The 15,769-nt window shown below is 42.6% G+C and overlaps 1 protein-coding gene across 1 annotated transcript in view; it reads right to left on the bottom strand.

Annotated features, from left to right (window-relative positions):
• The window catches only part of LOC143696587 (ceramide transfer protein-like), a 167,196-nt gene that overhangs the window by 25,766 nt on the left and 125,661 nt on the right, over window positions 1-15,769 (bottom strand). The window contains exon 7 of the mRNA XM_077193165.1: window positions 9,820-9,977. Coding sequence (XP_077049280.1) covers window positions 9,820-9,977 — 158 coding nt within the window. The remainder of the gene's footprint in view (window positions 1-9,819; window positions 9,978-15,769) is intronic.

Raw genomic sequence — 15,769 nt, 5'->3', positions numbered from 1 at the left:
GGAACAGACAACAGAAAAAAGGAAAAAATAAGGGCAAGAGAAAACAGGAAACACACAAGCAGACAGAAATGAATACCAATTTCTTGTGTTTTAAGTGCTTAAAGGCAGTTCATTTTGCAAACCAATGTAAGTCTAAATATCATGCCAATGGCCAGCTTTTCGTAGGCCTGGGAAACGGGAAGATGAGCACACAGAGGAAATGTGCTCTGACACAAGTGATTCCCCAGGGCATAGTACCGGCACAGGCTTCCTCAGCCAGCTCAGGGGCAGCACCCATGGCTCAGCTGGGATGTATGTACATACCGTAACCGCAGTCATCTTAGAATCCTGTCCTGTACATAAGGTTCCTTTGGATGCCTTTGGACCTTTAGGGCAAGGACTGAGCGCACTGCTTGTGGGAAGATCTAGTGCCACCCTCCAAGGAATCTTTGTGCATCCAAGTGTCATTGACTCTGACTTTACAGATCAAATTTGTGCCATGGTTTCCACACCCACGTCCCCCTGTCACTATTGCAGCAGGGACTCGGATTGCTCAACTTGTGCCTTTTCAGTCATGTGTCCCCAGGGCTGACCAGTGGACTCATGGGGATGGTGGCTTAAAATCCACAGGACTGCCACAAGTCTTCTTGTCTGCAGATATTTCTGCTCAGTGACCACAGATGACATGCACCTTGATTCTACTGGGTGCCAGCTTGCCGTAGATCTGGCTTCGAGGTTTGATCGACACAGGGGCTGATTTGACAGCCATCTCCTTCTCTGCGTGACCTCCTACGTGGCCTTTGTTTTCCATAGGGTCAGCCATCCAAGGGTTGGGGGGTGCAATGCAGAACTTTGTAAGCCAAATGGTCTGTGCTGATCAAAAACATGGATGGGCAGAAAGCTGCAGTTTGGCCCTATGTCACTACAGCTCCAATCAATCTCTGGGGGCGGGATGTATTGGCAGCCTGAGGGGTACGAATTGAGACAGATTTTTAATTGGGGCCACTGTGCTGAAGGACGGAAAATATCCTATGCTGCCTTTACAGTAGCTGGTGGAAAGACCCATCTGGGAAAACCAGTGGCCCCTGACAAAAGAAAAATTGGTCCAGGACCAACTTCAACAGGGACATATTGAGCCTTCCACTAGTCCCTGGAATACTCCTGTCTTTGTGAAAAAGAATAAATCTGGGAAATAGAGGCTGTTACAGGACCTCTGGAAAATTAATGCGGTGATGAAAAGCATGGGGACATTGCAGCCTGGTATGCCCTCACCCACCATGCTCCCTACGGGATGGGAAATCTTGATCATTGATCTGAAGGATGGTTTTTTCACAATTCCTTTGCATCCTGATGACAAACCAAAGTTTGCCTTTACTGTGTCTGCAATTAACAATGCTGAACCTGTGCAGAGATATCAATGGAAAGTTTTGCTGCAGGGCTGTAGAAACAGCCTGACTATTTGTCAATGGTATGTGGCTCAGGCCTTGTCCGGAGTCTGCAAGCAGTTCCCTGAAGCATATTGCTATCACTACATGGACAACATCCTGGTGGCAGCATCCACCCAGGATGAGTTGCTGAGGATACAGTCTCAGCTGTTTGCTGCTCTGCATTCTTATGGGCTGCAAGTGGCTCTGGAGAAGGTTCAACAGCATCCCCCTTGGAAATATCTGGGAGTCAAAATTCTGGACCAAACCATTCAGCATCAAGAGGTGCAATTTCGGATTCTATTAAGACTCTGAATGATGCCCAGAAATTGCTCAGTGTCATCAGTTGGTTGCGTCCTTATTTGGGACTAACCACAAAACAATTGTCCCTGCTACATGATATTCTAAGGGGGAACCCTGACCTGAGATCACCTTGAAAATTGACTCCTGAGGTGCGACAAGAGCTGGAGGAAGTCCAACAAGCTGTTTCTGCTTGTCAGGTTCATCGAGTAGATCCTTCCACTGATATCACTCTCTTCATTATCAATCCAGATTTTCATCCTACAGGTATCATTGGCCAATGGAGTGACAAATGATCTGATCCCTTGCACATCTTGGAATGGGTCTTCTTGCCCCATCAACCGAAAAAACCAGCACCCACGTTGTTTGAATTGATTGCTCATTTGATTTGCAATTAATGGCAGCAGATCCCACAAAAATTATTCTTCCAGTACAATGGGAAGACTTTGAATGGAACTTCATTAACAGTGCTCCTTTTCAAAGTGTGCTGCAAAACTTTTCAGGGCAGATTGCCTATCATCTGCCCAATCATAAGTTATTGCAGTTGGCAAAATCAACCAATCTGTCTTTGCAGCCAAAAAGTAGTCAAGTGCTGGTGCAAGGACCCACCGTCTTTACTGATGGTTCCAGAAAAACGGGGAAAGCCATTGTTACTTGGAAGGATGAATCTGGATGGCAAGTTCTGGAAGGCCATGAGTCAGGCTTGGCCCAACTGGTTGAGTTAAAGGCTGTTGCCATGGCATTCCAGAAATGTTAAGTGCCTCTGAACTTGGTCACTGATTCTGCCTATGTCACAGATATAACCAAACATTTGGATTATTCACTTCTGAAGGAAGTCAATAATGCAGTTTTGTTTCAGTTATTGAAAGCCTTGTGGTGTGCAATTCAGACCCGAGTTCATTCGTATTACATCTTGCACTTTCGGAGTCACACCAATTTACCAGGTTTCATAGCAGAAAGTAATGCCAGGGCTGACAGGTTAGCTAACTCTGTGTGGGTAGTGCCTCAGCCTAACAAAATTGTGCAAGCCAAAGTGCCACATGATTTTTCCATCAAAGTGCACATACTCTGCAGAAACAGTTTCAGTTAACGCCAACTGAGGTTCCTGACACTGTCAGTTCCTATGCTGACTGTCACGGACTTGCTGCACCTTTACCAGCAGGGGTGAACCCCAGAGGCCTAAGAGCCTTGCAGCTTTGACAAACAGATGTTACTCACATCGCTGAATTTGGCCGTGTCAAGTATGTGCACGTGTCTATTGACACCTTCTCCCCTGCTATGTGGGCATCTGCTCACAGTGGAGAAAAGGGTCGCGACATGATTGCCCATTGGAGAATGGCTTTTGCAATTTTGGGAATACCTTCTTCTGTGAAAACTGATAATGGCCCCGCCTACATCTCACAGAAGATGCAGCAGTTTTTGTGGTTATGGGGAGTCTCACACAAACTTGGTATCCTGCACACTCCAATGGGCCAGGCCATTGTTGAACACGCTCATGGTACTGTAAAACATGTTCTGGATAAACAAAAAAGGGGAATGCCTGGAGAAACCCCACACAGTCACTTGGAAAAAACTCTATATACAATCAATCATCTTACAGTGCCACAAAATTCAAACAATCCTGTCATTTTATATCATTTTCTCTTGTTTCACTCTTCAGGTGAGACGCACCTGCCTTTAGCAAAAGTCTGGATATGGGACCTAACCACTAATAAGTGGGAGGGCCCGTGCAACCTTATCACTTGGGGCCGCGGGTATGCATGTGTTTCCATAGATACTGGGGTATGGTGGATACCTGCGAGGTGTGTTCGCCCTGACTTGCGACACCAAAACAGAATGCGGCCAACAGGCAACCTTTGAACGATGATCAAGATGCCAACCATCAATCAGATGGCCCCTCCACGAGTGGGGAATGAACATTCTATCTTTTCTTTGTTTCTGGAAAAGGGTTGTTGACAAGTTAAACTGCCAGTTCTTTGAGCAGACTAACAATGTTTGATTACTGTATTAGAATTAGTATGGTTACTGTATTAGAACAGATAATTGATTTTAAGATTAATAGTGTATTTCTTGTAAGAGGGAACCACAAGACTTGATGTTGGTAAATATGTTGGAAATCTCTCTGACCATTCTAAGTCAGTGTCCAATTGAGGTTCTGATTGGTAACTGGCAACTACTAGAGGAACCTCTCGAGCTGTGTTTGTTCTTTCTGCAAGGGGCCCCACAGAGGATTACAAACACTGCCTCCTCCTTTAAACAAAAAGGGGGACCTATGACAACGACAGTCTGGTCAGAGAGAAAGCTAGATAAGTTTTCCCATGAATCGGTCTGTGAAGCTTTAGGGAGCTGGAGAGATAAATTATAATCAAATATTAAACAATCCACAGGTGGTGTTTTTTAACAAGTGTTTTTTCTCATAAAGTTGTTTACAGATGGGTATCTCCTTAATTAGCCAATCATGTGAAATGTGTTGATTAAATGACCAATCAGGTCCACCTGTAGTGAACCAAGGTATAAAAAGGAGAGGATTGACTAAATGGACTGCTTTTTAGCTTTTGCCTTCTGATCTGACTCTGTGTCATTTCTGACTCAATGGTGACAATGGGATGCTAAGTGAGCAGTTAGGTGGGCATTTGGCTATTTGCTAAGGCAGATCCACCACAATTTTATACTATTTATTTCAATCAAAATCTCTTCATCTAATAAGCTATGAATTAGAGGAATCCAAACAAAAAGGTTATTTTATATTAGAATTATAGTACTTCACCATGAGTGTGCTGTAATCCCCAGAAAGTTTCACTGACAAGTGTGACAAAGTTGCATGTCTACCAAGGCAGAGAAATTTAAAATCTCCAAGTGACCCCCTTTAAAACACATTTACTTATGCTGTAGGAGTGCCTATGAGTAAGAATCAGGGGGAAGGCTCACAAGGCAGATATCCTGGTGGGAGTCTGGTATAGAACACCCAACCAGGATGAAGAGGCAGATGAACTAGTCTATAAGTGGCTCTGATGTTTCACGATCACCAACCCTTGCTCTTCTGGGAGACATTAACTTGCCAGATGTGTGCTGGAAACTCACCACAGCAGAGAGGAGGCAGTCTAGGAGGTTCTTGGAGCATGTGGAAGAGAACTTCCTGACAGCCCTGGTGAGTCTGATATCAAAAGGATTAATTCAATTTTTACTGTGCCTGTGAACTTTTAGTAGCAAAACAAGGCATGCAAAAACTGCTTTCCCAGCAAGGACGGTTGGAAGATAAGAAGACGACATCTGGCTCAAGACTTTAGTGACAGACGAAACAAGGACTGAACCTGGGAACTTGGGGTGGGTTTTATGGTAATGGGTGAATTGTAGTGACTGTATATAAGCAACACTTGTAAAATCATGTCTGCATAGGGTTAGGAGCATCCCCTGTGGGACCTCAGGCCTGAATAAATGATGCCCTCTTTAACACCACATTCATGTTAAGGAGTCTTATTCCGATATTTCAGAAAATTTGGTGACAAGTCTACCAGGGGTGGGGGCCCACTAGACCTGCTATTTACTGTTGCAGTGTGATGTATATTCCAATAATTTACAAACAGAGATGGGCTGCCTGGAAATATGGTGGTCAGAGGCTGTCTTGAGCACAGTGACCATGATATGATAGAGTTTTCAATACTTGGTGAAGTAAGGAGGGGCGACAACAAAACCTCTACCCTGGACTTCTGGAGGGCGGACTTTGGCCTGTTCAGGACACTGTTTCAAAAAAGTCCCCTGGTGAACAGTCCTTAATAACAAAGGGGTCCAGGAAGGCTGGACATACTTTAAGAAAGAAATCTTAAAGGCTCAGCAGCAGTCTCTCCCTATGTGCCGAAAGATGAGCTGTCAGAGAAGACCAGCCTTGCTGAACGGGGATCTTTTACAGGAACTCAGGGAAGAAAGAAGGTTTATGACATTTGGAAGAAGGGCAGGCAACTCAGGAAGACTACAAGGATGTCATTAGGTTACATAGAGAGAAAATAAAAAAGGCAAAAACTCAACCAGAACTCAATCTGGCTACTTCTGTGAAAGATAATAAAAAAGGTTTTCATAAATACATTAGCAACAAAAAGAGCACCAAGGAAATTCTCCATCTTTTTATTGTTCATGGGGGGGAAATATAGTCACCAAGGATGACGAAAAGGCTGAGGTACTTAACACCTTCTTTGCCTCAGTCTTCAACAGTAAAACCAGTTATCTTTAGGGCAACTGGCACCCTGAGCTGGTAGACAGGGATGGGGAGCAGAATAGCCCCCTTGTAATCCAGGAGGAAGCAGTTAGCAACCTGCTGAGCCACTTAAGACACTCAGAAGTCTATGGGACCAGATGGAATTCATCTGAGAGTGCTGAAGGAACTGTCAGAAGAGCTCGCCAAACCAATGTCCATCATTTATCATCAGTCCTGTCTCACTGGGGAGGTCCCAGATGACTGGAGGTTGGCCAATGTGATGCCCATCCACAAGAAGGGTCAGAAGGATTTGGGGGACTACAGGCCTGTCACCCTGACCTCAATGTCTGGCAAGGTTATGGAACAAATCATCTTGAATGCGATCACATGGTGTATAGAGGACAACCAAGGGATCAGACCTAGCCAGGATGGTTTAGGAAAGGCGGGTCCTGCCTGATCAACTTGTTTTCCTTTTATGACCAGGTTACCCACCTAGTGGATGAGAAGAAGGCTGTGGATGTTGTCTACCTGGACTTTAGCAAAGTCTTTGATACTGTCTCCCATAGAATTCTCCTGGAAAAGCTGGCAGCCCATGGCATGGACAGGTACACTCTTCATTGGGTTAAAAACTGGCTGAGTGTCCAGGCCCTGAGTGAGTGTGATAGTAAATAGTGTCACATGTGGTTGACAGCTAGTCACTAGTGGGGTTCCCCAAGGCTCAGTATTGGGACCAGTCCTGTTTAATATCTTCATTGATGATCTGGAAGAGCAGATCAAGTGGACCCTCAGTAAGTTCAGACTTCACCCAAGTTGGGCTGGGAGTGTTGATCTGCTGAAGGGTAGGAAGGCTCTACAGAGGGATCTGGACAGGCTGGATTGATGGGCCAAGGCCAGTGGTATGAGATTCGACAAGACCAAGTGTTGGGTCCTGCATTTAGGCCACAACAATCTCATGCAGTGCTACAGTCTTGAGAAAGAGTGTCTGAAAAGCTTTCCAGCACAAAAAAGGACCTGGGAATGCTGATCAACAACAGCTGAACATGAGCCAGCATGTGCCCAGGTGGCCAAGAAAGCCAATGCCATCCTGGCCTGTATTAACAATAGTGTGGCCAGCAGGACAAGGGAAGTGGTTGTCCTCCTGTACTTGGCCCTGGTGAGGCCACACCTCAACTGCTGTGTCCAGTTCTGGACCCCTCATGACAAGGACATTGAGATGCTGGAGCAAGTCCAGAGAAGGGCAACAGAGCTGGTGAAGGGTCTGGAGCACAAGTCTGATGATAAGAGGCTGAAGGAGCTTAACCTGGAGAAAAGGAGGCTCAGGGATGACCTTCTCAATCTCTACAACTACCTGAAAGGAGGTTGTAGCCAGGTGGGGGTTGGCCTCTTCTCCCAGGCAACTAGTGACAGGACAAGAGGACATAGTCTCAAGCTGCACCAGGAAAGGTTCAGGTTGGACCTCAGGAAGAATTTCTTCATGGAAAAGGTTGTTAAGTGATGGAATGGAATGCCCAGGGATGTGGTGGAATTACCATCCCTGGAGGTGTTCAAGAAACAACTGGATGTGGCACTTCATGCCATGGTCTAGTTGACAAGGTGGTGATTGCTCGAAGGTTGGACTCAATGATCTTAAAGGTCTTTTCCAACCTAAATGATTCTGTGATTCTGTATGAGTAAAAGTGAATTTTAGGTTTGAATTTTTAACTGCTTACAGCTGAAAACAAGTGCTTTAAAGTTAGCCCACAGAAGAAGAAAAATATGACAACTAATCTAAACCAAATTCTATACTAACATATTATTCTGTAATAACATATACTAACCTACTGACAAGGAAAAAAATCACTTCATCCATGCTGTAAGCAAACTCTGATCAGCAAGAGTGAACTGTGTTTTCTCAGTCTGGAATAGAGAAGGCTTCTGTGGGGGGACTTAATAGTAGCCTTCCAATACCTCCAAGGAGGTCATCAAAAACTGAGCCAGACTCTTCACAGTGGTCTATAGTAGGAAGAGGAAAAACAGTAGGCAGATACTAGAATAAGAGCTGCTCCAAGGGGATATATAACAGCAGCTGAGCATCAGAACAGGATGCTCAAAATTGCTCTGCAGTCTTCAGCCTTGGAGACTAGAAATCAGACTTGATAAATCCATGATCAACCCGATCTGATTCAAACTGTCCTTCCTTTAAGCAGGAGGTTGTACTAGAGATGGTCTCTTCTAACCTAAATTACCCTACAATCCTATGAACAAGCTTCAAGTCTTAGGTCTGCTATAATTCCTTGAACTACCGAGATGATGCAATAAGGTAAATGTTGACAGAAGTCACAATACAGTTAGATAGGACCAGGTCTGACATATAGACGAAGAGCCAGGAGACATGGGAAAGGATTCAAACATGGTTGTATTTTGTCTGAATAACTTGATTCTTTGAATTGTGTACCACTAACACATATTGAGTTAGATTTGAAATGTGATATACACCATACGGAAATATGTTAAATTAAAGCCAAGACAACAGTGGCTAAAAGACTGTACAGGACACCAGCCAGTGATGGCAGAATTCTAGAAATCAAAGCCTGAAGTACAACCTAGCCATGTTTCTAGCACATCTCATCTGAAGAGAGAAGACACTGCTCCTTTCAAGTTGCTATAGTGGTTGAGTAGGCTTACCATGAACTATCACTGCCATAAGAATAACATATTATAATATCAGCCCAGCCCCACCCCAAAAATTAACCAATTGGTATAAAACATGACTTAAATTAATCTCTTTAGTCTCCTAAAGGTAAATTAAAAACCTGTATCTTAGACCTTTAAAGTTAGAAGTGATTGTTCTCCTCAGTTCTGTCACCTGTCCTGGGGTGACTTTATGATGCTTGTATCCCCATTCATCTGTTTAGCCCAGAAATAAGTTTTGCACCTTTAAGACTGGTTCCAAGAGCAAAGGGGGGGGGGGGGGGGGGGGGGGGAGAAGAAGCGCAGAGTTTGTTATCAGAAATTGCACTTGCTCCCCCACATCCTTCTCCTGGATTCTGTTGTCTGCAGCACGGACAGTGAGAAAGAGTTCTCCTTTGCTTTTTAGTTAGTTTTTAGCTAGCTGAGGCAGAGAAGTTCCCTGGACTGTGGTTTTTCTTTTTCTTGAAACTGTTTAAACCTGCTCTGGACTGAAAACCCAGAAGAGCACTAGCAGCTCGCACCTGTGGCCCACCGGGCCAGGCCTGGGCCACAACATTTCCAGCACTGGAGGGACTGATAACAGACTGAGTGAGCCAAGCTGCAACCCATGAAAAGGACTTTCTGCGTTTGTCATCTCTTTGGAGTGGTGAGAGGTTTTATTGTTTAATATTGTTCTTCTTCTTTTTTTTTTTTTTTTTTTTTTTTTTGTGCTGGGGAATGCTTTGCCTGTTAAATAAACATTTTTTTCCACTTTTCTCCAAGGAAATCTTTTCCTGAGCCAGTTGGGAGAGGGGCCACTTGAATTTGCTTTCTAGACGAACCCCTTTGGAGGTTTTCTCCCAAATTTGCCCTAAATGAGGACATTATCATTTCATATCACAAAACATTTCAGAGATTTTCACATCATTTTGCAAGCATATATAATTAGGTCTCTCTTAGAGGGCTGCAAGCAATACACTTATTACTGTAGAATGCTATCAGGATCTTTATAGTATTAAAAAAAATAGGAATACTATCTGACCAAGGGCTGGGAAAAGAAAAGATATGATGAGTAATGTTACTGTATCACCAACAATCAGAATTTGTTTTAACATGTTAAACGAGTAATAAATAATGAAAGCATCTAAAATTAATAAGTACTGTACATAAAAAAAGTAAAACATGGAATAATAAAGTTTAAACCAACTAATTTAAAATTTCAATATTTAACTGAAGAAACATTTTTTTTCAACAAAAATTAAAGGAAAATCATCTTACCTTATCTAGTCTTTTTTGCCAGCTTTCTTCATGTTTTACCATGAGTTCAATACAATGAGAGAGTGTAGCAAGGATTCCAGCGGTAGTTGCCTTGAAAGTTATAGCTTCTCCCTTAAAGTCTATGCCATTAATTCCTTTGGGTGTCACATATGGAAACACTAAAACCAAACATGAATTGCTCATTGATAACTGCCTTCAACTCAAACAAGCATTTTACATTCATGCTTTATATTATCCCTGTTTGAAGAAAATAGACTGGCAAGAAATTTTATTTTTAAAGAAAAAAACAAGTGCTAATAATTTTCCACTATTCACTGGATAAGGGAAGAGATTTAAAAAGAAAAACACAGCCCTTCACCTTCATCTTGCTATACTGTATTTCAAGTCTGCTTGTTATGCTTTATTACTCTGCAAATCATGTGGGTGGAGGCAGTGGGAATACTTTGTAACAATAGCAGTTTGACAGCTTGAAGTGGGGCCTAATTAATACAGAACAGCCTTAAAACATATCCAATACAGCACTAAGAAAGAAATTATTTCAAAATGCAATGAAACACCAATGGTAACTGTCCTGGGGAGACTCGAGGCTGACCACTAGGATTTTGGAGTTGAAGCTACAGAGGGTCTGAAGCCAACTATACTCCAACAGAGAAGGAAATTTTAGCAGCCTATGAAGGAGTCCAAGCTACCTCAGAGGTAATCAGCACTGAAGCACAACTCCTCCTGGCACCCCGACTACAAGTACTGGGGTAGATGTTCAAAGCAAAGGTTCCCTCTACCCACCGTGCCACCAGTGCTACGTGGAGCAAATGGATGGCTCTCATCACGCAGTTCACCCATATTGGAAAACTGAATCACCATGGGATTCTGGAAATAATTACAAACTGGCCAGAAGGTGAAAACTTTGGTCTCACTGATGAAGAGGAACAAGAAGTGACATGTGCTGAAGAAGCGCCACCATATAACCAACTGCCAGCAGAAGAAACACGATACGCTTTTTACTGATGGTTCTTGCCGCACTGTGGGAATGAAACGAAAGTGGAAAGCAGCCATATGGAGCCCCACATGACAGGTCACAGAGGCCACTGAAGGAGAAGGTGGATCAAGCCAACTTGCTGAACTCAAAGCTGTTCAACTGGCCCTGGACATTGCTGAAAGAGAGAAGTCGCCAAAGCTTTACCTCTACACTGATTCATGGATGGTAGCCAATGCTCTGTGGGGATGGCTGGAGAGATGGAAAGGCTAATTGGCAGCGTAGAGGAAAACCAATTTTGGCTGCTGATGAGTGGAAAGACATCGCTACCAGGGTAGAGAGGCTACCAGTGAAAGTCCGCCATGTAGATGCTCATGTCCCTAAGAGTAGAGCCAATGAGGAGCACCAAAACAATGAGCAGGTAGACCAGACTGCAAAGATAGATGTGTCAAAGATAGATTGGCAACACAAGGGAGAGTTATTCCTAGCTCGATGGGCCCATGATGCCTCAGGTCATCAGGGTAGAGATGCCACCTATAAGTGGGCACAAGACCAAGGGGTGGATTTAACCATGGACAGTATTTTTTAGGTTATCCATGACTGTGAGACATGTGCTGCCATCAAGCAGGCCAAGTGAGTGAAGCCCCTATGGTATGGTAGGCGGTGGTCCAAGTACAAGTATGGGGAGGCCTGGCAGATTGACTACATCACACTGCATCAGACATGCCAATGCAAGCGCTATGTGCTGACCATGGTAGAAGCCACCACAGGATGGTTGGAAACCTACCCTGTGCCTCATGCTACGGCCCGTAACACCATCCTGGGCCTTGAAAAGCAAGTCCTGTGGAGACATGGTACCCCTGAGAGGATTGAGTCAGACAATGGGACTCATTTCAAGAACAGCCTTATCAACACCTGGGCTAGGGAACATGACATTGAATGGGTGTACCATATCCCCTACCATGCACCAGCTGCAGGCAAAGTGGAGAGGTACAATGGACTGTTAAAAACCACCTTGAAAGCATTAGGTGGGGGATCTTTCAAAAACTGGGAGCAGCATCTGGCAAAAACCACCTGATTAGTTAACACCCAAGGCTCTACTAACCGAGTGGGCCCTGCCCAATCTGAGCCTTTGCATAGAGTAGATGGAGACAAAGTCCCAGTGGTATATATCAGAGGTTTGTTAGGGAAGACAGTTTGGATCAATTCTGCCTCAAGTACAGACAAACCCATTCATGGGTGTGTTTTTGCTCAGGGACCAGGTTGCACATGGTGGATAATGCAAGAAGATGTAGGAACACAATGTGTACCTCAGGGAGATCTGGTTGTTGGGTGAGAACTATGTGTAAATATCACTGTTTGCTGAATGTTACTGCAGTTGTCTGTGTATAGCTGTATATTGGATGTATAATGTATGTGTTTGTAGAGTTAGAATATATATTAGTTTTAGTAGTAAGCTGACGATATGGGGATAAGGGGTGGAATGTCCTGGGTTGACTATATGATGCTTTTATCCCCAATCGTCTTGTTCTGTTTATGCTGAATAATAAGTTTTGCACCTTTAAGACTTGTTCCAGAGAGTGAAGGGGGGAGAGAAGAAGTGCGCAGTTTGTTTTCAGACACTGCACTCACTCCTCCACATTCCTTCTCCTGGACTGTGTTGTCTGCAAATGAACAGACAGTGGGACAGAGCTCTCCTTTGCTTTTAGTTAGTTTAGCTAGCTGAGGCAAAGAAGTTCCCTGGACTGTGGTTTTTTTCCTTTTCTTTGGACCTGTTTAAACCCGCTCTGGACTGAACACCCAGAAGAGCACCGGCAGCTCGCACCTGTGGCCCACCGGGCCAGGCCGGGTCTGTGCCGTGGCATTTCCAGCACCAGAGGGACTGATAAGAGACTGAGTGAGCTGAGCTGCAACCTGGGGAGGGGACTTTTCTTAGTTTGTCATCTCTTTTGGAGCAGAAAGGGGTTTTATTGTTTAATATTGTTTAGGTTTTATTGTTTAATAAACAGGTTTTTTCCACTTTTCTCCAAGGAGGTATTTTTCTCCTGGACCAGTTGGGAGGAGGGGCCAATTGAATCTGCTTTCCTAGAGGAGCCCCTTTGGGGGTTCTCTCCAAAATTTGCCCTGAACCAGGACAGTAACATTTCAAGGCTGCTTTTAGCAGGTAACTATAGATTTAAAAAACACAACATAAAAAGATATGATATAAAAGTATCAAATATGTTGAATTATCCAAGTACTGTGGTGTTTGGTAGTTCCAACAACTACTTCTTGCTGTTGACTAGGCAATTTGTTAATAAGGCTATTTAAACAAGTCACTTAAAATGTATGACAAAAAAGTACCTAGTCTATGTCAAACTCGTATGTAGGTTGACAGAATGTGATATCAAACACTACGCAATAATGTCAGAAAATATTAGAAAGCAGAAAGTAACACTCATGTTGAAGCTGAGCCAAGCAAGTTAAAGTAACTCATGCTATGCCATGGGGCAACGTGATGACTTATCACCCACTTGGACATCACTTTCTTTTCCTGGTCTGTCAGTTTGTCAATGTGCCACTGTTGTGGTTTAAAGAGTAAAAATAATTATTTGTGTAAATTTTTGCAATATCAATCTGCAAGGGTAAAAAGCAGAGCTTTCAAGCATCTCAGTTCTTGTAGAGAAAAGAAATGCAATTGCTGTTCTCTAATAGTAGACCACAATATTTACACTTAAGGAACAGAAAGCAAGCATCACATGATCTGAAGTAATGGTTCAAGTCTTCAGAGGTTTTATATGCTCTTCTTTCAGAAGGAATCAAACTTTTTCAAACAGATATTTACATACCACACACTACTTCAAATACCTCAGAAAGCATACATACTATGGTAGAACACAGCTTATCTTTTTATTTCATGTTAATCAAAAATACTCCCTAAAAGAGTAAAGACAATGGGAATGAAAGAAAGGAAAATCAATCTGTTTCAGAAGAAATAATGAGCTCTCCCTCTCCCTAACAGCTGCAATGGGGAAAATGCAGTTTATACAGCTAATATGTCATGCTGGTGTAGACCATGTTCATGTGCAGGCTTGCTAGCACAGCTATGCTGCTTATACATGTGACTTTTCTCTTAAGTGTGCAACATGCTAGACACACTGAAGAAATTACCACTGACTGCAACAGTATAAAATAATTTCATAAGTCTAGGGTAAACTGCAAGGGAGATGCAGCAAAGTAGTCTCATTTCCAGGAAAAAAGCCAGCTTTTGTTCCTGATGTCTTTAGGTCTTATCTACAACTCATTAATACTTCAACACAGTTTCAGTCATCATATATTTTAAGTAATTCTTTAATGACTAGTCTCAAAGTAGCAGTGATACATACAGAATTTGCAGTTTCAAAGTCAGTGTCATCAAATTTCAAAATGAAATCTTGCATCAGGAGTTCTGTAGGTTTAAGTTAAAGGCTAATAGAAAAGGGTTATCATTGCAGCTGCTCTTCTTGCCTAGAGATCAAACTGTATGTAGCCAATTGAATAATGCAGCAGTACTATTTTTTTTCTACTTCAATTTCAGCATCTTTCAAGTGGTTTCTTTTTAATTATCCTATCTCTTAATAATTTTTCTTTATTCATTAATTGTTATCTCTTGCCTTTCTTATAATGGATTTTTCATAGCATGTTTTAGCCTCCTTCAAAAGCTCATCAGCCATTCTCTCCTACACATCTCTGTTTGTTAGGATAGATCAGTTGTGCCTTCTTATTCAAAAGATGCTGCTTGTAATACTTTTCCAGATGTTCTAAAAATCACCTGTTCAATCAAGTATTTTCCACCGAAATGAAAGACTAGTTTTAAAAGACAGTAAATAGAAAAACAAAGTTCCTTTCTCTTTTCCATTTTATGCCACCTTAGCATCTTTTGTCACTAAACTAATTCTAAATCAAAGAGAAATGCTTTGGAACACAACCAATTTATTTATACCTACTGTTGTTGGTATTCTGTGGACAGCAATAGTATCAATATAATTAGTTTTCCTCTAAAAACAACCTCATTATTCCAGCAGAATATTGGTGAATATTCTTCCTCCATTCAAAGCATTAAAATCCAATACAAATCCCACTGTGTTTTATATAAAAATCTTCTTTTAGTCTCTGTGCCATTTCCATCTTTGTAGTTTCAGTACAAAATCACCTTCCATCTTCAAAGAGGTTCCCTTAAGTACCACCTTCTGCTCTTATTATTGCATAATTTAAACCCAAATACACTCATTTTCCTGAGCAGATGAATGGCAACACTTCCTGATCAAGATTCTACATTCTTAGATTCTAAAATCCCACTGGGTAAATATGCATCAGCCAGGCTCTCCCTTGGTGCTTTATACAAATGATCATTGTTTCAGTTACCAGATTTTCTAATTGGAAAGTGAGCAATAAATTTGAATACCTTCATAGTGCTCTTTTTAAATTTCTGTCTTAGGTTGGAAATGGGCGGCGTATTCTATTCCTATCTGATGGGGCAGTTATCTTCTGTTAATTGGGCAGTTTTCTTTATCTCTTCCACAACCAATCCTCCATTCAGGGAGATAACTTCTGTTAATGGGCCATTGAGTGTCACTGCATGACTGATAAAATTACATCATCCCATTGTGAGAAGCTCCACCCAGAGGGAGGAGCCAAGCATTCCTAACTGGATATAATCAGAGATCTGGAAGACCACAGCCAGCCTTTTCCACTGGATTCTCAGAGGAGCAGCTGTCTTCTCCACTGGATCTTCAGAGGAAGACTATACCCTTCTACAGGCTCACTGTTTCAACAGAACAACATCTGCCACTCCAGGAGGACTGCAGCCACCATTTCAATTGGATTGCTACCAACACCCTGACCAACAGGTTGTCAGGTCGTATTCTGACTCTGTCAGTGTTGTTTTGTATTACTGCATTGTTTATTTTATTTTTATTTTTTTCCCTGATAAAGAACTGTTATTCCTGCTCCCATACC

This window comes from Agelaius phoeniceus, chromosome W, assembly GCF_051311805.1.
Source record: "Agelaius phoeniceus isolate bAgePho1 chromosome W, bAgePho1.hap1, whole genome shotgun sequence".
NCBI lineage: Eukaryota > Metazoa > Chordata > Aves > Passeriformes > Icteridae > Agelaius > Agelaius phoeniceus.
This window is presented reverse-complemented; position numbering and strand designations above follow the sequence as displayed.